At 45.6% G+C, this 23,837-nt stretch overlaps 1 protein-coding gene across 1 annotated transcript in view; it reads right to left on the bottom strand.

Annotated features, from left to right (window-relative positions):
- The window catches only part of LOC309557934 (F-box only protein 6-like), a 67,448-nt gene that overhangs the window by 7,114 nt on the left and 36,497 nt on the right, over window positions 1-23,837 (bottom strand). The window contains exons 5-6 of the mRNA XM_082260807.1: window positions 6,941-7,036; window positions 4,925-5,060 (exon numbers count right to left, since the gene is read on the bottom strand). Of these exons, the coding sequence (XP_082116933.1) occupies window positions 4,925-5,060; window positions 6,941-7,036 (232 nt within the window). The remainder of the gene's footprint in view (window positions 1-4,924; window positions 5,061-6,940; window positions 7,037-23,837) is intronic.

Genomic DNA, 23,837 nt, shown 5'->3' with positions numbered 1-23,837 from the left:
GTGCTAAAGTAATACACAAGGATTGGGACAAGATGGAATTAAAAGATGTAATTGTCTATCTTGTAAATCCTACAGAAGAATCAGATGGAGTTCAACAGTTGTTTTTGCCGGGGAAGCAATGGTTGACTGTGCTCACAGCCCTTCATGATGCTAATGGGCACTTGGGACCAGACCGGACAAATAAACTGGTCAAAGACCGATTCTACTGGCCTTTTATGAGGAAAGAAGTAAAGGGTTATTGCCATTCGATGCATTCAAAGGAAGAGCTGCTGCGATGGGCCATCTGCAAAGCCAAGGACCCATGGAGTTGGTGTGTATTGACCTCCTGTGTCTCGAACCTGATTTGGGTGGGCATAGTAATGTCTTAGTTGTGACAGACTACTTTACTAGGTATGCTCAGGCTTTTCCAACATGAGATCATAAGGCTAGCACAGTTGCCAACACACTGGTGGAAAAGTTCTTCGTCCATTATGGCCTGCCACAACGTATATATTCGGACCAAGGCCAGGATTTTTAGAGTAAGCAGATCCAAAGACTATGTGAACTGTTGAACATACAAAAATCGAGAAAAACTCTGTATAATCCACAGGGAGACCCCCTCAGTGTGAGAGGTTCAATCGTACCTTGCTGAATATGTTGGGAACTCTGCTGATGGAGAAGAAACAACATTGGGGAGATCACATTGCCACAGTAGTGCATGCTTATAACAGCACTGTGAATGACTCTACTGGATATTATCCTTATAAATTGATGTTCGGGAGAGAAGCTCGCTTGCCCGTGGATCTGACCTTTGGGACATCATCTGATCATACTTCACAGAGTTCTTATAAAGGCTATGTGGATCAGCTCCGGAGAAATTTGAAAGTAGCTTATGAGAAAGCCCTTGAAGCCTCTGCATTGAGAGAGCCATGAAATTAGAAAAATTATGCTCTGAAAGTGAGGAACAAGATCTACAGCCTGGTGATCGAGTCCTATTGAGGAATCTGACAGTGCTCGGGAAGCATAAATTGGCTGACCGAAGGCACTCTCAGCCCTTTGTCATCTGCAAGAAATTGTCTGGCCTGCCTGTGTACCAGATCCGTCCAGAGAGGAAGGTTGGTCCCATAAGAGCATGGCATAGGCATCACTTGTTGCCTATCTCTGATGCCATTAGGGTGACAGCTGTTTATGACGTTGATGTTCCTAGAACCCCCCACTTTATGCTCTTGGACACAGCGGGCATCTAATTTCTTAAGTCAGCAAGAAGAGGAGGAAGACAGTGAAGATGAAGAAGTGATATTCGATTGGTGGTGGCCTTCTTCAGTGGAGGACACGTCTAGAAGTAGCAGGTCCTCTATGGGAGATTGGCCAATGTTGCCCTTACCTGAAAGAGGGGGATCTCGAGTCAAAGACTTGCAACAACCCCAGGATTTAGAAAGTCCTGTTGTGATAGCAAATGAGGAAATTCAGGAGGTTGAGACAGAGATGATTGAGCAGTCGAATGCACCAGGTCTTGAAGAAGTTCCAGTTGTTCCCTCACCCTTTAATCCTGAACTGTTTAATTCAGACCACCCTGGTTCTCCACATGTAGAAGATGTGAAGATCCCTATAGTGGGTGAAAATTTAAGGTCACTCCCGGTGAGCGGCTCGGGAGATACTTCTGAATAGTTAAAGGAGCCACAGCCAGGTTGTAGTTCATGGGGACTGGAGCCTGAAACCTGAGTTGAGTGAAAACATGTCTTCAAGGCTCAGAAGAGAAATTCATTCCCCAAAAAGACTTACTTACAACGCCCTTGGAGAAAGCTTGGATGAGCGTATCGTAACCACTCAATGCCTCAATCAAGCACCGACCTCTTCCACTGAACCTTTGGTGGAAAATGACCCTGCTTCACCCGCTGACACTATTAGGTGGGCCACTCATTTATTACTGGCCTGTTGTGAGAGTGACTCACTTTTTTCCAGTACTTTGCATAGTCAGTTACTTGAAAGTTCCTTTATTGATCAGTTGTCAACTGTTTTAAATTCTACTCAGGGTTGTTGTTAATCCATCTCTATTAAACTACTGTGTATCGTATTCTCATAAGGAGAATCCCTCCATCTTTGGGGACCAAAGAATTTCAAGTGGGGGGAGGATGTAGCCAAGCTGGGATTATTGTATATATATAATATAAAGATGGCATATATATATATATATATATATATATATATATATATATATATATATTATACTCGGGTTGCTGTTCGGACAATATCAGAGTGCTTCTTTAGGAATTTACAAGTAGGATCGTCTTCTCCCCAAAATGGACAAACTGGATTGTGGGGATATAGTCTGGAGAAGAGTGTAAACTGTGATATGGTTGGCGGACGGGACTATACTCCCAGGGAGCTTTGGGACCCACGGAGGATCATGGGGGAGAGTATATACTTGGGGCGGGGCCGAGTGCACGCTCTCTTGCTTCTGGGACTCATGGAGGGGAGACCTGAGAGGAAGAGCTGCTAAAGGAGTGTTGGAGACAGAGGCCTGGGTGTGTGGCCTAGAGTGAGGGGCTTCCGTCCTCAGCAGAGCAGATGTCGGCGGTCACTGGGTAGTGACAGGTCCAGAGAGCTCAGCAGTGTTAATTTTGGCAGCAAATTTCAATTTAGTCTTAGGACTAAAATGGCATTTTAGTTTTAGTCCCATTTTAGTCTTCTGCAAGTGTTTTAGTTTTAGTCGTATTTAGTCGACTAAAACTCCAGTACATTTTAGTCGACTAAAACATCCTACATTTTAGTAGACTAAAACATCCTACATTTTAGTCGACTAAAACTCATTTTAGTCATCTATAATGGAATGGGTGTAGTTCAACTGTAATTTGCAATGCATTATTTAAGCATTTCTCTACAATTTCCAAACTCATTATATAAATCTAATATGTTATTATTTATGGTATTAAGCTTTGAGCATGCACCAGTGTTAATTTTGGCAGCAAATTTCGATTTAGTTTTAGTTATAGTCTTTTGACTAAAATGTCATTTTAGTTTTAGTCGTATTTTAGTCTTAAAGCGGAGTTCCACCCAAAAGTGGAACTTCCGCTTTAGGGAGTCCTGACCCCCCGACATGCCACATTTGGCATGTCATTTTTTTGGGGGGGGGAGAGCGGGTACCAAGTTTTGACAGGTACCCGCTCCCACTTCCGCTCGGAGCGCCGCGGCGCCCTGAGCGGAAGTTCTCCTCTTCCCCTCCCTCCCTGCAATCTTCTGGGACACTTCAAAGATCCCAGAAGATTGCCGGCCAATCACGGCGCGCAGCTCGACTCGCGCATGCGCAGTGGGTACCCGGCTGTGAAGCCGCAAACTGTAACAGCCGGGTGCCCACAGCAGTGATGTCGGCGCCGAGGGAGAGGATCGAGGCTTCCGGCGGCCGCATCGCTGGACCGTTGGACAGGTGAGTAAATGGCTGGAACTCCGCTTTAAGACTAAAATGCCATTTTAGTCGTATTTTAGTCATCTGAATTGTTTTAGTTTTAGTCGTATTTTAGTCGACTAAAATTGTGTTAATTTAGTCGACGAAAACGTTTTAGTCGACAAAATTAACACTGGAGCTGAGAGGAGAGCGGGTGGCGCTGAACTAACGGTCTGAGACAGTGAAAGCTGAGAGTCTTCCTGTGACACAGCATCAGGAGGAGAGGCTCCATCTGTGGATGGGAGGGTCACATGTGGACACTGTCACTACATAAGAGTGCCTGGTGACACCTGTAACTGCAAGTATACCTTTGCATACAGAATACACTGACAGCAGTTAAGATTTCACAAACATCTTTGTCCCTGGATTACAAATATCACACAGAAGAGTGATAAAGAGCTCCAACTGCAGGCGAAGAATTTGCAAGGCCTTGCTAGAGTAGAGTATACACTTTCCATATTTCTTAAAGGGGGCTCCCTGATATAGGATACAATCCTATTAATCTGCTTTAGATTGGTTATTGGCTTGAGTTTAGAGGGACTGAGTACAATTTAGGGTTGTTACACTTGGATTATAGTTATTGCAGCTACAACTGATGATCATTATAGTCACCCTCATTTATTTCATATACTGTTTGCGAATTAAGCATCTACCTGGGTGTCAATCTTCTAGGCTCCACCTCTATTATTGGGGTTTAGAGGAGTGACACCACATCAATGGTTATTTAAAGCAGAGTTCCACCCAAAAGTGGAACTTCCGCTCTTTTGTTTCCTCCCCCCCTCCGGTGCCACATTTGGCACCTTTCAGGGGGGGAACGGGTACCTGTTTTTGACAGGTACCCTTTCCCACTTCCGGGATACGGCGCTGTCCCTCGGAAGTTGGGCCCCCCCTCCCTCCTCCGCTAGGAATGCGCAGCGAGCTTCGCGCATGCGCAGTAGGGACCCGCCCATGAAGCCGCAAGGCTTCACTGCCGGGTTCCCTTACCGCCAATGGCGGCGGCAACACCCGACAGCCGATGGAAACATCGGCTGCGGTGCCGACATCGCTGGACTCCAGGACAGGTAAGTGTCCTAATATTAAAAGTCAGCAGCTACAGTATGTGTACAGTAAGTGTAGCTGCTGACTTTTCATTTTTGGAGGGGGTGGAGGGGGAAGGCGGAACTCCGCTTTAAGTATTTTTGATATTTCTTATGCAGTTATTTGCTTTACTCATTTCATTCCAGTAAACAGTTAAACTGGTTTCTGTTGTGTTGAGCGTATTCTTACTAGGACTATACAGAAAATGACTGAACCTATAGTGCCTAGTGGGTTGGATGTTTCTCAGGGTCAAGGGAGTGCAGAGGATATACCATTACCCAGCAGCCCTCAAGGGGGTCGTGCTACACTAGTATCATGCAACAAAATGCGAACGATAAGTCCTCCGATTATCTGATGGTGTGTACGAGGCATTAAGGTAAAGCAACATTATGGCTTATCTGTAAGGTAATGCAATTGGAATATTACATAATGCCATTGGCCATCACTACGTTGCGGTATCGACACCAGCTGAGGGTGAAACTCCTGTAAGGTTTTCTTGTCTTCAGAAAGCAGTCGGACCAACAACTCATACTGGCAGCTACAGTCCTTCCTAGCCGCATACCTGAGGGGAAAAAAGTTTTATAGGGCGTTACCCCAACTTAGAGTTATATAAATAGATTACAGCTTAGGTACTATTTTTTTTTATCAAACCTTTAACCCTTTTGTGCATCCAGGTGGATTATACCACATTTTTTTCAGAACAAATTGGGCTTTCATTTGGTGGTAAATGGTAATGGATATCTCTCTTTTTTTTTTGCAAAGAAAAACTGGACCAAAATAGTAAAAGAAATCTTTTTTTTTAAATTTAGCTGTATATTTCTTGCTACTACCAAAGAACAACCCAAACTAAAGTCTCCTGCTTCTGATGATCACAGCGATACCACATATGTGTATGTTGTTGTTGTTTGTACCTGTAATACAGCCCAGAAACAATAGTGTGCATTTTGCTTTTTTTATTCATTTTTTTTATCCTAACTAGAACACATGGACAATGATAGTAATGTAAAAAAAAATAAAAAAACTGACCCTGACCCAAATACTAATCCTGGCACTGACCTAGATCAAAGTATTTTTTTTTTATTTTATTTTATTATTATTATTGCTGGCAGCACTCATACGTCTATTTCCCAAAGACAACCGATGGATATGATGCTGAGCACGTGCACTCAACTTCTTTGGTCGACCATAATGATGCCTGTTCTGAGTGGAACCTGTCCTGTTAAACCGCTGCGTGGTCTTGGCCACTGTGCTGCAGCTCAGTTTCAGAATCTTGGCAATATTCTTATAGCCTAGGACATCTTTATGTAGAACAACAATTTTTTTTCAGATCCTCAGAGAGTTCTTTGCCATGGGGGGCCATTTTGAACTTCCAGTGACCAGTATGAGAGAGTGAGAGCGATAACACCAAATTTAACACACCTGTTCCTCATTTACACCTGAGACCTTGTAACACTAATGAGTCACATGACATTGGGGAGGGAAAATGGCTAATTGGGTCCAATTTGGACATTTTCACTTAGGTGTACTCACTTTTGTTGCCAGTGGTTTAGACATTAATGGCTGTGTGTTGAGTTATTTTGAGGGGACAGCAAATTTACACTGTTATACAAGCTGTACACTCACTACTTTACATTGTAGCAAAGTCTCATTTCTTCAGTGTTGTCACATGAAAAGATATAATAGAATATTTACAAAAATGTGAGGGGCGTACTCACTTTTGTGAGATACGGTGTGTGTGTGTGTGTATATATATATATATATATTATATATATATATATATATATATATATATAATTGTTTTTTTTTCCTCTTTCTATTGGTTGAAATAGATGGCATTGTGTCTTTTTTTTTTTTTACAACCAGACTATAACTTTATATACTCCAAACATTACATTCTTTTGTTCTGTTTGAGCAAATGATGAAACATTTGCAATGCAGTTTCTGTTTTTTTTGTATATAAATAGTTTCTTTATTATTAAAGTGAATGTAAACTCTAACTAAGAACTTCCCTTTTATGCTCCCTTTGGTCTGTTAAATATGACTGACTCTTACCCAGCTATCTCTGTGAACTATAAAACACCTCCCTCTTATGTAAAAGAGAAAAGGGGAGAACCTTAGCTCCTCCTTAATCAGGACATACAGGGGGAGATTTACTAAAGCTGGAGGGTGCAAAAGCTGGCACAGCTCTGCATAGAAACCAATCAGCTTCCAGGTTTTATTGTAAAAGCTTAATTGAACAAGCCAAAGTTAGAAGCTGATTGGCTGCCATGCACAGATGCACCAGATTCTGAATGCTCCATCTCCCCCACAGTATCTATAAAGCAGCTAAATCACAATTCCCATTTGCTCTGCACAGGCACAAGATTCATCCTACAACTCTCCCTCCACCAATCACATGTGAGATATTCCATAGATTGAGACCAGTTTATAAATTACACTTACCAGTCTGTGACGATAATGGGCGGTTGAGATTTGTCCATAATCTCAGCACTAAACCCCTCTTTTTTTAGGTCAATAATCTGGGACTTCGTGCAGGTCCTGCAAAGATCAAAAGATTTTTTTTTATATTCTTTATTTAGGACCTCAAGGAAATCATATACAACATGATCTATATGTAAAGCCTTCTTCCAAAAACGTATCCTTTCACACCTGGTTGCGCTCCCCCAAATCCATCTGAGGAAATGTCCTAGTTGTAAAATTTAAAAAAAGATAACTTGGACTTTTGCTGGCCGGTAGATCAATGCATACCCCCACCATTTGTAAAAAATAAAATTAACCCTAATAAAAAGAAAAAAAAAGTGCATTATTGTTTGCAAAGCATTGCAACTGCGATCAGTGGATTGTGGGTGCTATACTTAGGTTTCTGCACATTATTTCCCAGCCTCGGGTCCTCAAGCAGACTACTCCCCCAGGAATTATGGACCTCCATTTATGGGTCTGGAGAAGAAAATGCTGGACATGTGCTCCATTAGGAACACAAAGTCCTTTTTAATGGCAGCAGATGGGACTGGTGGTTCTTCATTCACATGTTTGTGTGCATTATCTGAGTGGATAAGGTAGCTGTGTGGGTGAGCCATGCAATTTACATAAAAATACAGGATGCTATCAGCAGAAGCACCCCCGATTGAGGCTTCAGAATGTGACTAATTCATAGTACAAATCAAAAAACTAAAGTGGATAAATCAGCGCAACAATCAAATAATAAAAAATCACGATATACACCTATAAGCAGCAGCTATAACAAAATATGCTGATCACCACGCATACATAGATAAATGGTATAAAAAAGAAGTTACAGCGCTACTCAATAAAATTATCAAATCATGCGCAAATTATGCAATAAGGTGCATACAAATGTAAATGTATATTAAAGTGCATCCAATAAGTAATTATCTACAAATGTGCAAAAAAGTGCTTTCAAAATGTAAATTATGAAGCAATGTATTGGCAAACAACACCAATAAAGTGCTAAATAAGTGCAATAAAATGTGCATAAATATAAATCATTAGAAAGTCCATAAATACAATCAGAAGTTCATTGATAATTTCTTCACATCCCAATGGTGCAAAACAATAGTAAAGTGCTCAGGTGCTTGTGATCCCTCCACCATGCAAGGGTGGCCTCTCACCTCAAGGTAAGACCTGTGTATTACCACACGGTCATAAGAGCTATTCCCCTGGGGGGATAATCATAGGGACCTCTCCACCGTTTCAATGCTGCTTCTCCAGACCATGCGGGTGCCATTTGGATCACCTTCATAGTGTGGCTAACATCATCAGGTCCAAATTAGAGATCGACGATTATCGGCAAAGCCAATATATCGAGGGCCGATATGGACTTTCCCCGATATATCGGAATCGGCTTTATTTTTACCGATATTGCCGATATTTTTGTGACGTCATTCCGTATGTTGCGCGCACACGTTATGCCTTCTAACACCGCCTCCCACGCCTGCGCAGCCCGTACGTGATGCCATTTCACAGCGCGCACTGCACTTAAGACCGCCTCCCACAGCCTTGTGTTACAGCCAGCTGCAGTCCGGTCCGGTCACGCTGCCAGCCATCCACCCACAGGCCCTAGCCTCAGCCACCCACCACAACAGGATGCCAGCCCAACGAGCAAGCAACCAGCCACCCAGATGACACAAAGCCAGCCACCCGCCACCGTGACCAGTGTTTCAGCAAGCCAGCAGCAGCTACCCGCCACAACAGGCCAGGGGGTGAGTGAGTGAGTGACACCAAGCCAGCGACCCACACAACAACAGGGTGACCCCAAGCCAGCCCACCACCACAGTGTTCCTGCAAGCCAGCCACCCACCACAGTGTTCCTGCAAGCCAGCCAGCCACCACAGTGTTCCTGCAAGCCAGCAACCCATAACAGGCTGACACCAAGCAAGCCAGCTACCCCAGTGTTCCTGCAAGCCACCCACCCATAACAGGCTGACACCAAGCAAGCCAACCAGGTACCACAGAGACCGTTCCTGCAAGCCAGCCAGCCACCCACCCACCACAGTGTTCCTGCAAGCCAGTCACCCATAAGAGGGTGACACCAATCCAGCCAGCCACCACAGTGTTCCTGTAAGCCAGCCACCCATAACAGGCTGACACCAATCCAGCCAGCCACCACAGTGTTCCTGCAAGCCAGCCACCCATAACAGGCTGACACCAATCCAGCCAGCCACCACAGTGTTCCTGCAAGCCAGCCACCCATAACAGGCTGACACCAAGCAAGCCACCCATAAGAGGGTGACACAGATCCAGCCAGCCATCACAGTGTTCCTGCAAGCTAGCCACCCATAACATGCTGACACCAAGCAAGCCAACCAGGCACCACAGAGACAGTTCCTGCAAGCCAGCCAGCCAGCCAGCCACCACAGTGTTCCTGAAAGCCAGCCACCCATAACCGGCTGACACCAATCCAGCCAGCCACCACACTGTTCCTGCAAGCCAGCCACCCATAACAGGCTGACACCAAGCAAGCCAACCAGGCACCAAAGAGACTGTTCCTGCAAGCCAGCCAGCCACCACAGTGTTCCTTCAAGCCAGCCACCCATAATAGGCTGATACCAATCCAGCCACCCATAACAGGCTGACACCAATTCAGCCAGCCACCACAGTGTTCCTGCAAGCTAGCCACCCATGAGAGGGTGACACCAATCCAGCCAGCCACCACAGTGTTCCTGGAAGCTAGCCACCCATAACAGGGTGACACCAAGCCATTCAACCAGCCACCACGCACAGACTGTTTCTGAAAGCCAGCCACCAATAACAGGGTGACACCAAGGAAGCCAGCCACCACAGTGTTCCTGCAAGCCAGCCACCCATAAGAGGGTGACACCAATCCAGCCAGCCAGTGCCACCACAGTGTTCCTGCAAGCCAGCTACCCAGAACAGGGTGACACCAAGCCAGCCACACTGCCAGGCTTCAGCCACCACCAACCCACTACAGGGTGCCAGTGCCAGCATCAGCAGCAATTTCAGCGTCAGCAAGCCATTTCTTTAATCTATTTTGTGTCTTTCAAGTTTAAATGGAGATGGATGAAGAGAGAAAGAGTAAAAGTGTGGTCTGGGACTATTTCTCGTCTCAAACATCTCCAGGAAAAGCAGCAGTGTGCAACACATGTACAAGCAACATAAGCATGGGATCAGTAACTGCAAAAAACAAAAATACCTCAAATCTTTGGGCCCATCTAAGAGTTCATCATATTGAATTGTATCATGCAGCACAGAAAAAACAAAATGAATATCAATGTGATTTTGAAATACCTCCTCCACTATCCCTTTCCCAGGCAACAATAACAGATATGTCTGTAAAAAAAAAAAAAGCAGATGTCACTGTCTAGATTCAGATGGAAGATACCAACAGCTGGAAAGAGTAATCACAGAGATGATTGTCACTGATAACCAGCCATTTACAATGGTGACTGACTCAGGATTTAAGGGGTTGATGTCCATGCTTGAGCCAAGCTACACACTGAAGAGTTAGAAGTATTATCGAACCAAAATACTGGCAAAGCTACACCAAAAGGTAGTTGACAAAGTAAAGGCTATGCTGCAACCAGAGAATGTTGGCAACTGGATCGCATTCACGACGGACTGCTGGTCACAAACAGAGTCCGAGTCACTACTCATTCTTACATGCCACTTCATTGACAGCGGATGGACAAAAAGGCAATTGGTGTTGAATACAAAAGTGATGCAAGGATCCCACTCAGAGTACAGTAGAGAAATGTTTCTAGGCATGCTTGGAGAATGGGGAATCACCAAAGACCGAGTGATGCTTGTGCTCCTTCGAGACAGTGGAGCAAACATGTCAAAAGGAGTGAGGCTTGCTGATACATCAGACCTCTGTGTCATCATGGCACACAACAGCCTCCAACTTTCAAATGATGGTCTGTCAAGCCAAAGAGCTTTGCTTGATATATGTTTTGAGAAGCATGAAGAGATTAAACATGTTGTGCTTGCAAGTCTTTTGAATTCTCGATACAAGAACCATGCTTTCTCTTCTGATGATGTATTGGCTAAGGCGAAACAATGGCTGACAGAAGATATGGAGGTGCAGGTGCAGGAGGTTCCTCCTGGTCAAAAGAAAAGTCCAGAACACTACTTTTATGAAGAGCAGCGTGCTGAAAAAACAGACAAATGTCCAAAAATAAGTCAATGAACAGAACAGAGTCTGCTTCATCGTCGTCAAATTGATTAGGACATTTTCTGTGTTTTATTGGGGCCTCATGCGGAGGATTCAATTTCTTCTGAACCTGCAACGATGAGCCTGGATGATGAACTTCATCTCTATTTGAAAGAAGCCGTAATTGACAGAAGAAGTCATCCTCTTCAGTGGTGGAGAGAAAATGAGGTACGCTACTAAAGACTTGCTTCCAATGCTATAAGCTACCTCTCTCTCTCTGCTCCTCTGTCCTCAACCCCTGAGCTGCTGAGCATGTTTACGAAGTTGCAGCATTGTTTGAACAAAACAGAAGACCTTTAACAGGTGACTATGGACATGCTGAAATGTTCCGCTTTCTGTATTATAATATTGTTCTACTTAACTGGGAGTATTGAAAAGAGTAGTGCCCACTCCACTCCACTCCAATCCACTGTCTAGCTGTTGCCTACCTTTTTTTCTAGCAGTTTTGCACTGACTGCTGTAGTTGCAGTGAGAGCCCTACTGCAGAGGTAGTCCGCTGAGTGACTCCAATCCACTGTCTAGCTGTTGCCTAGCTTTTTTTCTAGCAGCTTTGCACTGACTGCTGTAGTTGCAGTGAGTGCCCTACTGCAGAGGTAGTCCACTGACTCCAATCCACTGTCTTGCTGCTGCCTAGCTTTTTTCTAGCAGTTTTGCACTAACTGAACTGCATTAGTTGCAGTCAGTGCCTTACTGCACAGGGTAGTCCTCCACTGACTCCAGTCGAGTGCAATCCACTGTGACATTGTGTAGCTGTTGCCTTGATCTTTTTCTAGCAGTTTTGCACTGACTGCACTGCATTAGTTGCAGTGAGTGCCCTACTGCAGAGGTAGTCCGCTGAGTGACTCCAATCCACTGTCTAGCTGTTGCCTAGCTTTTTTTCTAGCAGTTTTGCACTGACTGCTGTAGTTGCAGTGAGTGCCCTACTGCAGAGGTAGTCCGCTGAGTGACTCCAATCCACTGTCTAGCTGTTGCCTAGCTTTTTTTCTAGCAGTTTTGCACTGACTGCTGTAGTTGCAGTGAGTGCCCTACTGCAGAGGTAGTCCGCTGAGTGACTCCAATCCACTGTCTAGCTGTTGCCTAGCTTTTTTTTCTAGCAGTTTTGCACTGACTGCTGTAGTTGCAGTGAGTGCCCTACTGCAGAGATAGTCCGCTGAGTGACTCCAATCCACTGTCTAGCTGTTGCCTAGCTTTTTTTCTAGCAGTTTTGCAGTGACTGCTGTAGTTGCAGTGAGAGCCCTACTGCAGAGGTAGTCCACTGACTCCAATCCAATCCACTGTCTAGCTGTTGCCTAGCTTTTTTCTAGCAGTTTTGCACTGACTGAACTACATTAGTTGCAGTCAATGCCTTACTGCAGAGGGTAGTCCTCCACTGAATCCAGTCCAGTCCAATCCACTGTGACATTGTGTAGCAGTTGCCTTGCGCTTTTTCTAGCAGTTTTGCACTGACTGCACTGCATTAGTTGCAGTCAGTGTTTTACTGCAGAGGTAGTCCTCTTCCACTGACTCCAGTCCATCCAATCCACTGTGTATGTGTATTTTGTGTAGCTGTTGTTGCCTAGCTTTTTTTCTAGCTGTTTCACTGACTGCACTGCAGTAACATATTGCAGTGTGTGAGTCCACTACTGCAGCACTTTTATCATAAAAGTGCTGCAGTAGTGGACTCACACTTTGCAATATGTTACTGCAGTGCAGTCAGTTTTATGCATTAATGCACATCAGGATGTGAATGCAAAGCAAATGTCCCTGGAATTGAAGTTTTCATTTCAGTTTTTATGCAGTTAAAGTGTGAAGAATGAGCACTTAATGGGTAATATTTACATGTGCGAAAATATCAGCCAATATCAGCCGATGCCGATATGCGATCGGCAAAATATTGGTATCGGCAACGAAAAAACAATATCGGTCGATTACTAGTCCAAATAGGCTTAGAAAAAAGAAGAGGAGATATAGTGCTCTCTGCTAAAAGTTTATTTAAGAGTAAAATAATGGTATCAAACTCACGGCATTAGCACATATAGCTGTGAGGGCTTACAAGCGTGTCTAATCCCTGTGAAGCATGCAACTTCGAGCTGGCCGCCAAGTCCGGTCTACCCAGAAGTCTCCTCCCCCCTATACGCGTTGCGTCACTCCTATTCAATGATCAACTTCTTCAGTTCAGTTCAGGCCTTCTTGTCCAACATCAGTGCCTGACCTCACAAATGCGCTTATTGAAGAATGGTCAAACATTCCCATAGACACTCCTAAACCTTGTGGACAGCCTTCCCAGAAGAGTTGAAGCTGTTATAGCTGCAAAGGGTGGGCTAACTCAATATTGAACCCGACGGACTAAGACTAGGATGCCATTAAAGTTCATAGGCGTGTAAAGGCAGGCGTCCCAATATTTTTAGTAATATAGTGTATGTAAGAGGCAGAAGGAAGTGTCTAAGTGTCGCTAATATCTTTGTCAAAATGGGAATATGAAGAGTTCAAACAAGAACTGAATACTAATGACAACATTATTGTGCTGGGTTGGAAGGTGAGTGACATGGAATTGGAGTTCTTGGATATATGGATCAAAAAGGAGGAGAAAGGATTCAGTACATGCACTGTCTTTAACCACTTACGGAGCGTCCACCGCGGTTTTACGTCGGTACTTTGTCATTAAATACCAGGGATTTGGCAGCAGATAGCGGGCCGTCTTCTTTCACATAAAGGTGGTCCCAGCAGCAGATTCACTGCAGGATCACCTTTATGGGCGATAGGAGAGGTGCCCCCCACCTCTCCCTCCTGCCGCTTCCCGGTCGTTTTCCCCGCTTACCGGAGTCATCGGTAGTGGGGAAAACGATCCGGCCCGTTGTCCCCTCAGGCAGGAAGTCGAGTGAGGGCAAGATGGCCCTCACTCGACTCTATGGCCTTGGAGGACCAGAGCGACGTCATACGTCGCTTCCTAGCAATCGTTTTAACCACTTGCCGACCGCCGCACGACTATCTACGTCGGCGGTCAGCCCCTCACAGGCAAACTAACGTAGGGCTACGTTGCTTGCTTGTGAGGGTCTAGGGAGCGAGCGCGCGCCCCCGGAGGCACGCTCCCGCTCCCGCGTGGTCACGGACCCCCCCGCGCGTGTGACCAGCGGACCCGATGTCCGCCGGCCACTCGGCGATCGGCGGGGGAGAGGGAGAATGTCAGGCAGCTTGTGTAAACAAGCTGCCTGTCATTCTCCTTGCTGCAAAGACACTGATCACATGGATCTACTATGTAGATCCGTTGATCAGTGTCCTTGCAGCTGAAGCCACAGCCAATCACAGTAGAAAGCACGCCCCTAGGGACACACACAGCCCCTCCCTCCCAAATAAAGTTAACCCCTTCACTACCAGTGTATTTTTACAGTAACAGTGCATATATATATAGCACTGATTACTGTAGAAATGTCACTGGTAACCCCAAAAGTGTCAAAAATGTCAGTCAAGGGTCCGATCTGTCCGCCGCAATGTCGCAGTACCGCAAAAAAAATCGCAGATCGCCGCCATTACACGTTAAAAAAAAAACAACAAAAATGACAAAAATCTTTCCCTTTGTTAGTAAACGCGATAACTTTTGCGCAAACCAATCAAAATATGCTTTTTGCGATTTTTTTTTACCAAACATAGGTAGCATAAAACAAATTGGCCGAAAATGTTAAAAAATGTTGATTTTTACATTTTTTTGGGGGGGAATTTCATATAAAAAAATGTGAAAAATATTGTTATTTTTTGCAAAATTGACGCTCTTTTTTTGTTTATAGCGCGTGATCAAAAAATCGCACAGGTGATCAAATACCACCAAAAGAAAGCTCTGTTTGTGGGAAAAAAAGGACGCCAAATTCGTTTAGGTACAGCGTCGCACGACCGCGCAATTGTCCGTTAAAGTCACGCAGTGCCGAATCGCAAAATACCCCCTGGTCGGAATGGGGGTAAAATCTTCCGGGGCTTAAGTGGTTAAAGAGGTTTTTTTACTTTTTTAGTGTAGATGCGAGATGTGAGGTCTTTTTGACCCCAGATCTCACATTAAAGAGGTCCTGTCATGCTTATTTCTATTACAAGGGATGTTTACATTCCTTGTAATAGGAATAAAAGTGATCAAAAACATTTTTTTAAATGGAAAGTGTAAAAATATAAAATTAAAGATAAAATAAATAGGAAAAAAAAAAAATGAAAGCGCTCAGTCCCTGTTAGCTCGTGCGCAGAAGCGAATGCATACGCAAGTTGCACCCACATATGTAAACAGTGTTCAAACCATACATGTGAGGTATCGTTAGAGTGAGAGCAATAATTGAGCTGTAGAACTCCTCTGTAATTCTAAACAGGTAACCTGTAGACATGTTTAAAATGTCGCCTATGGGGATTTTTTGGTACCAATGTATGTCGCCATTGCAGAAGCGTGCGCAATTTTGAAGCGTGACATGTTGGGTATCTATTTACTCGGTGTAACATTACCTTTCACATTTGTAGAAAAAAATTGGGCTAACTTTACTGGTTTCTTATTTTTTTTAATTAAAAAAAGTGTATTAATTAAAAAAAAAATGCGTTTTTAAGACCGCTGCGCAAATATGGTGTGATAAAAAATATTGCAATGATCTCCATTTTATTCTCTAGGGTCTCTGCTAAAAAAATATATAATGTTTGGAGGTTCTAAGTAATTTTCTAGCAAAGAAAAACAGATTTTAACTTGTAAACAACAAGTGTCAGAAATAGGCCCGGTCCAGAAGTGGTTAAGGCATGTGATCGGAATGGTTACATACCCAGTAGAGCTGCACGATTCTGGATAAAATGAGAATCACAATTGTTTGCTTAGAATAGAGGTCACGATTCTGAAGAACTTTTTTATGTTAGAGCATTTACAACCCCTGAACATTAGGTTATTAACCACTTCTGGACCAGAAGGATTTGTCCCCTTAATGACCAGGCCATCTTTTGCAATTCGGCACTGCGTTATTTTAACTGACAATTGTGCTGTCGTGCAAAACTGTACCCAAATAAAATTGACGTCCTTTTTTTCCCCACAGCCTTCCCAGAAGAGTTGAAGCTGTTATAGCTGCGAAGGGTGGGCCAACTTAATATTGAACCCTATGGACTAAGACTGGGATGCCATTAAAGTTCATGTGTGTGTAAAGTCAGGCGTCGAAATACTTTTGGTAATATAGTTGTAACGGGGTTTTGAGGGCGCCCCCAAGTGTCTTTGGGGTCCCTAAACCTAGTTAACTCACTATGCCTGACAGGCGGATCCTGAGCCTCCGCTATCTGGGAGCTGGGGTACATGTCTGCGGCAGTGCCTCCACCCAGCTGGTGTGGTCTTGGGTGAAGTAAGTTCTCTCAGCAGGGTTCTATCTCTGTGCAGCAGTCTTTCACAGCTAGTCACATGTCCTTTCTCTGGCTGAGCATGTGGTAACTTCTAGAAGTCTTCCATGACCTCCTTCCTCAGAGCTGTGCAGGAAGTCCTCCCAGGACATTAATAGGTGAAAATCCTGAGCAGAAGGATAAGAAGAAAAATCCAGAGCTGGTGTCTATCTCCCTCAGTCTTTCCTCACACACCACTTCCTGGTCACACTGTGATGATGCCACAATCATGAGACTGGAAAGGCAGCCAGTCATGTGATCAATGCTCAATGTTTAATTAACAGCATACTGAGTCCATCTGCCATCTACTGGGCATTTCAGATATTACAGCCTGTGTAACTCTACAGGGCTACATGCTCCCCCTTGAAAATACTTGCCTTCCACTGGCAAGTCCTAGCCGGGGGCTTAACAAAAATTCAACAGAAAAAGGTTTAGCATACATATAGTACAGTTAGCACAGTAACATCCTAGCTAGCTAGTTATCTAGGGTAAAGAGTCACTAACATTTACCACTTCAGCTAGTGCATGTAGGAAAGTGGCCATTTTGGATGCCGCTTGTGTCAGCGGGGCATAACCGGGCTTTCCTATATTATCATAAACTAGGGCCCTAGGGGGTTGCCGCACTCTGGTGCTGTGTCTCAGTTCTCGCTGTGGGAGAGGATCTTGGGACATCAACTGTGGAACTTCGACTCCTGCCCTCGAACTAGAGTCTCTAAGGGAAGTTCCAGGCACAAAACATGGACTTTCTGGATTCAACCTTGGAGAACTTTGTGAAACCACAGGAGTTAAAGGAGGCAATTGCTGTGTTTCTTCAGCGGGTGATGACCACCACTGATCCTCTGCACTGGGAGTTCCTGGGGTCTCCTCTGCCCCATTTCCAGGACTCTCTGCTGGATTTTCCCTCAGTTCTTCACCACTCTGCTCCTCTTCATCAGCATACACAACTGGAAGCAGATGGTTTCTATGCCAAGCCTTTATTCGGCCCTCCGGGCCCCTAATGTTGTACACTGGCAGCCCTTCCAGCTTGGACACAACCTCAAACAGGGTATCTTTCCATCTGTCAGCCAGTTTGTGTTTTCCAGGCACACCTAGATTCCGGAGAAGAACTTTATCCCCTGCTTGAATCTCCCGATATCTCACCTTAGCATCATACCTTCTTTTGTTCCGTTCTTCAATTTTTGCTGCAGCTTGGGTGGCCAACTCATAGGCCCGATGAAGGTTTTGTTTGAGGTTCCTCACATATTGAAAGTGTGAAGTTGAATCTGTTCCGTCAGGAGACACTCCCAAACGGACATCTATCGGCAATCAAGCTTCTCTTCCGAACATTAGGAAATAGGGTGAGAACCCTGTAGATTCATGCCTTGTACAGTTGTATGCGTGGACCATGGCTTCCACATGTTTACTCCAAGACCGCTTCTCAACTTGCTTTAGAGTCCCTAGCATATCTAGGAGGGTCCTATTGAACCGTTCTGGCTGTGCATCGCCCTCCGGATGATAAGGTGTGGTTCTGGACTTCTGCACCTGCAACATGTCCAACAGCTCCTTGATCAACTTACTCTCAAAGTCTCTACCTTGATCAGAGTGTATCCGATTGGGTAGTCCATAGTGAATGAAATACTTCTGCCAAAGGACTTTGGCTACAGTCACAGCCTTTTGATCTTTAGTGGGGAAGGCTTGAGCATATCTGGTGAAATGGTCCGTTACCACCAGCACATTTCCAATTCCCGCTGTATCGTTCTCAATGCAGAGATAGTCCATGCACACAAGATCCATGGGTCCCGTACTTTTCAGATGACCCATAGGGGCAGCTCTCACAGGCAGGGTCTTCCTCTGGATACACCTCCTGCATGTCTGTACATGTTGCTCGACATGTTCCCTCATGCGAGGCCAATAGAACCGATCTTGTACTAGGCCATAGGTCTTGTCAACCCCGAGATGCCCATGTTGATCATGGAGAGCTCTCAGGACCATGCCACAGTATCTATGCGGTAGTACCAATTGTTTTCTGTCAGGGTGATCATGATACTTCACGACCCTATAGAGTACTCCATCTTCAAGATGTAGTCGGCTCCATTCTCTTCGGTATAATTCTCTTTGACTCACAGGTAGAGAAGTCAGCAATTTAGGATTCTTAGTCTTTATTGCTCTGATAACTATCCCAATATACCGGTCCTGCGCTTGAGCCTTCCTCTTGTCTTCTGTGGTTATACTGGACCACTGTTGAAGCATGACTGGAGCATGGAACACCTCAGGCACAGCTTCCGGAGAGTGGCTAATGGAGTCTATCCCTCTTAGCTCGGCAAATTCTTCTTGACTCTCGGCCACCACATACATCTGACAAAAGGCTCCTACCCCCGGCCCAGGGATCTCTTCCCACTCCTCTTCTTCTCGGTGAGGAGGGAGTCTAGGTCTGCGGGACAGGGCATCTGCGCTGACATTCTTGGGCCCAGGCTTGTACTTCAGGCTGAAACTGTAGCTTGACAAGGCAGCCAACCACCTATGTCCTGTGGCATCCAGCTTAGCTGTAGTCTGTATGTAGGTAAGTGGATTGTTGTCAGTCCTTACTTCGAATGTTGCTCCATACAAATAGTCATGCAGCTTATCCACGATGGCCCACTTGAGTGCCAGAAATTCCAGTTTATGAACTGGATAGTTCTTCTCTGTACCTGTAAGACTTCTGCTTATGTAAGCCACCGGCCTCAATCCTTCTGGATAACTTTGGTGCAGTACACCCCCTAGGCCTTCCATACTGGCATCCACATGGAGGATATATGGTTTCTCAGGGTCTGCATAGGCTAAGACAGGAGCTTCTGTAAGTCTCTTCTTCAATGTCAGAAAGGCGTCTTCACATCCTGAAGTCCATTTTTCTCCAAAGGGGTCTTTAGGATATGGTGCCTTAGCACCCCTTACGTCAGGGGTAATCTTCAGCAGGTCATGTAACTCTCGAGCAATCTTTGAGTAGTCTTTCACGAACCTTCGGTAGTAACCACAGAATCCGAGAAAGGACCGCAACTCACTGATGTTATTTGGTCTTGGCCAATTCAACACTGCTTCAATTTTAGCAGGATCTGTGGCTACTCCTTCAGCGGAGACTATGTGCCCCACATAAGTGACAGAGTTTTGGGCAAATCGGCATTTGTCCACTGATAGCTTCAGGCCTTCAGCTTGAAGTCGATCCAACACCTTTAGCAACCTTTGTTCATGCTCCTCTGGCGTCTTCCCGAAAACAATTAGGTCATCTAGATACACTAGACACCCTTTGGGATTCATATCCCCCACAGTTTTCTCGATCAGCCTCTGAAAAGTAGCAGGAGCTCCTGTGACTCCCTGTGGCATTCTGGTAAACTGGAAGAACCCCAAAGGGCAGATGAAAGCTGTCTTTTCCTGATCCTCCTTCTTCATGGGTACCTGATAATATCCAGACCTCAAGTCAAGCACACTGAACCACTGGCTGCCAGATAGGGCGTTCAGGAGATCCTCTATCCGGGGCAAAGTGTACTGATCTGGCACAGTCCTCTTGTTCAGAGTACGGTAGTCCACACATAGCCGAACTGAACCATTCTTTTTCCTCACTACCACAATAGGTGAGGCATAGGGGCTCCGGGACTCTGCGATGATGCCTGCTCCTTTCATCTGCTGGAGTATGTCCCGGACATCTTCCACATCTCGAGGGGGTATTCTTCTTGACCTTTCTCTGAAAGGAGTAGAATCAGCAAGTCTTATAGCATGGGTGGCACTCTTAGAACACCCCACGTCCATCTCTGCTCTGGAGAACACTCCCTCTCGGGTGGCCAGTTTTGAACGAAGGCTGTCTTTCCACTGCTGTGGTAGAGGAGAATCTTCTAGATCAAAATCTAAAGGTGTTTTCACATGATCCTTCTGTTCTGCACTCACAGACATGATGGACAAAACTTGATCTAAAAGGTGTATCACACCAATCTTCTGATGACGATCAATCCGGATTTCTGTGGGGGTTAAATTATGTACCATCACAGGAAAGCTCCGACACCACCTTTTTCGCCAATCTTTTACCTCAGATATGAGAGTCCAGCCCTTCTTCTGATCCTCTTCAGGCAGAGACTCAATAAGGTATTGTCCAGTTCCCCCTAACATTTCAGGGTGCATTGAGGCTATGGCTCGTAAAGTTTTGGTCTCACCAGGCTTCACAAATGCAGGTTCTGTTCCTGAATAGTGGCACGACCCTGGTTTTGATTCAAGGGCTAGTCGTTGACACTCTTTTCCTAGGACAGGGCTGACCTCCATCAATCGGTCTAAAGAGACATCTCCCACTTCTGTCAGATAGGCCCTGAATACATCCTGTACCATCTTTGCATTAGTACCCAATATTATTGGGGCACACACTTTCTTGGCTGCAGGGCATATCAAAGCTTCCAGCTCCATAGGATATATCATCCCGGTGTTTAACTGGGCAATAGTTATGGTCACTTTTATGCATCCCTCCACAGGTTGAGCTTGAGACCCAACGCCCCATAGCTGAAACTCTCCTGCAGGTTCCATAGGAATGTGTTTCAAATGACGTTCATAGAAGTCTCTGTAGATAATGGTGACTTGAGAACCTGTATCTAGCAACGCTGAAGCATGAATTCCTTCTACTTGCACGTGTATCAAAGATTTAGGCCCAATCTTGGCCCCAACAGATAGACTATATGTAGGCCGGGTCTTCCTCCGCTTGTAAGACCTGGTCATTTGAGTCTCCTCGAGCTCGGTTGCCAGCACCTCCACATCCACCTCCACCTCCATGGAATTCACAGGGCACTCCCGCTGAAAATGCCCTGACTTTCCACACTTAAAGCAGTCCCCTCGGCGGGGTGAATCCTCAGGAAACAGCTTTTTCTGAGTCTTCCGGTGTTGCCCCCCACTTCCAGGGGGAGGATCTGCTCTCTCTGGTGGTGATTTGCATAAGAGCTCCAATTCAGCCACCTTCTTCCTAAGAGCTGACAGTTCTGTATCCTCTTTCTCCTTCTGTAGGGGTGGACACATCTGGTCTTCTAATCTCCTGGCTGTATTTATTAATGTGGAATAAGGCAGAACTTTATCATCCAACTTGGCTCTCAGCAGAATCATAACTGGATTATTGGTCAAACCACCTCTCTGAATTTGTTTAGATAGCCGAGCATCCAACTCAGAGGCAGTGACTGCTCCTTTATGGAATAACTTTCCTAGCGATAGCTGTAACCGGTTGATATAGTCAGTGGCTTTTTCATGCTCCTTCTGCTTGGTGGCTAGGAACTTAACCAACAGATCATCCAAATCTTCTGATTTCCCATAAGCATCCTGTAAGACTCGTAGATAGGCGTGCACAGTAGCTTGCCCATTTACTCCCTTGTACAGTCTTATCATGTCTGTAGCGGGAAAACGAAGACTCTCTACCAACCGCTGTTTCTTTATGGTATCCGTACAAGACCATTCCTCCAACAACTGCATAGCGTTATCCTTCCAGACCTCAAAAGGCTCTTCTCCTGCAGGAACAGGCTGATTCCCAGAAAACACCTTTAGTTTGCGGTAACTATGGGTGTGGTTTGCCGTCACTATGGCTTCTGAGAGTTTCTGTAGTATGTCCGATACATCACTACCTCCTGTAGGCAGGGTGCATACTTCAGGGTTGTCTGGTTTCAGTAATGCTGCAGATGGATGAAATTCTGCTTTAGGAGTAATCATCCCCTGTCCTGTAATAGGATGGGCAGCTTGTTTAGGAATGGCTCCGGCCTTTCCGGAGATGGAAGTCAGGAGCTTAGAATAATTTTCTGTGACATAGTCTTTCTGTTCTAATTTAAAGGGTGGTTGCAGTGAGACCCTTTCTTCCTTATCAAGGAGAGCGTACACTAAGGAGCATCCTTCATCCGAGGCTCCATATAAATGAACGTTGGTAGGCATCTCATGGTCTCCCAAGTCCGTATGACAATATATTAACATGTAAGTTTGGCCTTCAGAATCCTGCAGGATATCCCTGATGGTCGCCATTTCTATTCCCAGTCGAATTTCTATACACAAGATGACGTGATTCATCTCACAGCAGGAGGGGACTTTGCATAACATCACAGCTTGCTGTAATGGTACATTTCTTTGCTGGGCCCACTGTTTTGCAAAGGAGGGAGTGGCCTGAGGACTTAACCTATTCTCACTGGTTGTACCCCAATAGATCTCAGCAGTGCCTCCATATGTAACGGGGTTTTGAGGGCGCCCCCAAGTGTCTTTGGGGTCCCTAAACCTAGTTAACTCACTATGCCTGACAGGCGGATCCTGAGCCTCCGCTATCTGGGAGCTGGGGTACATGTCTGCGGCAGTGCCTCCACCCAGTGGGGCATCCAGGGTAGGGATGTGGGGTCCCACTGAGAACATACTTGGTGCAATGAGACTGACACAGCCTAACTGGAACTAACTTTATATAGTAAGTAGCAAATGAACCAACATACATGGGAAAATACAATAGAGTAACACGGATAACACTGAAAAAGAAAAATTTGCGGTAAAAAATTGCGTGACTTTGACGCCACACAAGTGTTAAAAGGGCCTTCAGTAATCAAGGAACAGTGCCTTGAAAAAGTATTCATAGTTACCCCTTGAAATAATACACATTATCATTCACTTCACTTACCGTTACCGCCGGGCTGCCCCCATCAATGCAGTGACCAGCATGTCCCCATCAATGCAGTGACCAGCATGTCCCCATCAATGCAGTGACCAGCATGTCCCCATCAATGCAGTGACCAGCATGTCCCCATCAATGCAGTGACCAGCATGCCCCCATCAATGCAGTGACCAGCATGTCCCCATCAATGCAGTGACCAGCATGTCCCCATCAATGCAGTGACCAGTGTGGAGTGGACTTACCTCACGGACGGTGAGTGTTGACCGGCTGCGTGGCGTGCTGCTAGCCTGCTGCTCTGCCTCTGACTGAGACTGTAGGCCCGGGGCGGCGGCGGCGGGAGTCGAGTCCGACGGACACTGTCTGACAGTCTGAGTCACTGCGGAATGGTGGAGTGCGGAGTTGCGGGCCGGGAACTGAACCAGGCGGTGGGTGGTCTTACTCTGGTCACTCACTGTCTGCCGGACTAGATACTGGTGGTGGAACATCTTCTCCGTCCTGAGTCCTGCGCTGCACTCCTCCTGATGCGCGGCTGAGCGGCTCTCTGGCGGGAAGGTGTCGGACTCGGGCGGACGGTGATCCTGTGACGTGTGACGCCGGCCCGGGACGTAGTGACTGGTGCACGCGCCGCCCCCATGCGCCATGTCACAGGTCCCGGGATGTCCTCCTGTGTGATTGGTCCAGGCTGGAGT

This window comes from Pelophylax lessonae, assembly GCF_965119305.1.
Source record: "Pelophylax lessonae genome assembly, chromosome: 6".
NCBI classification, from domain to species: domain Eukaryota; kingdom Metazoa; phylum Chordata; class Amphibia; order Anura; family Ranidae; genus Pelophylax; species Pelophylax lessonae.
The sequence above is the reverse complement of the archived record's forward strand: the minus strand, read 5'-3'. Positions and strand labels throughout refer to the sequence as shown.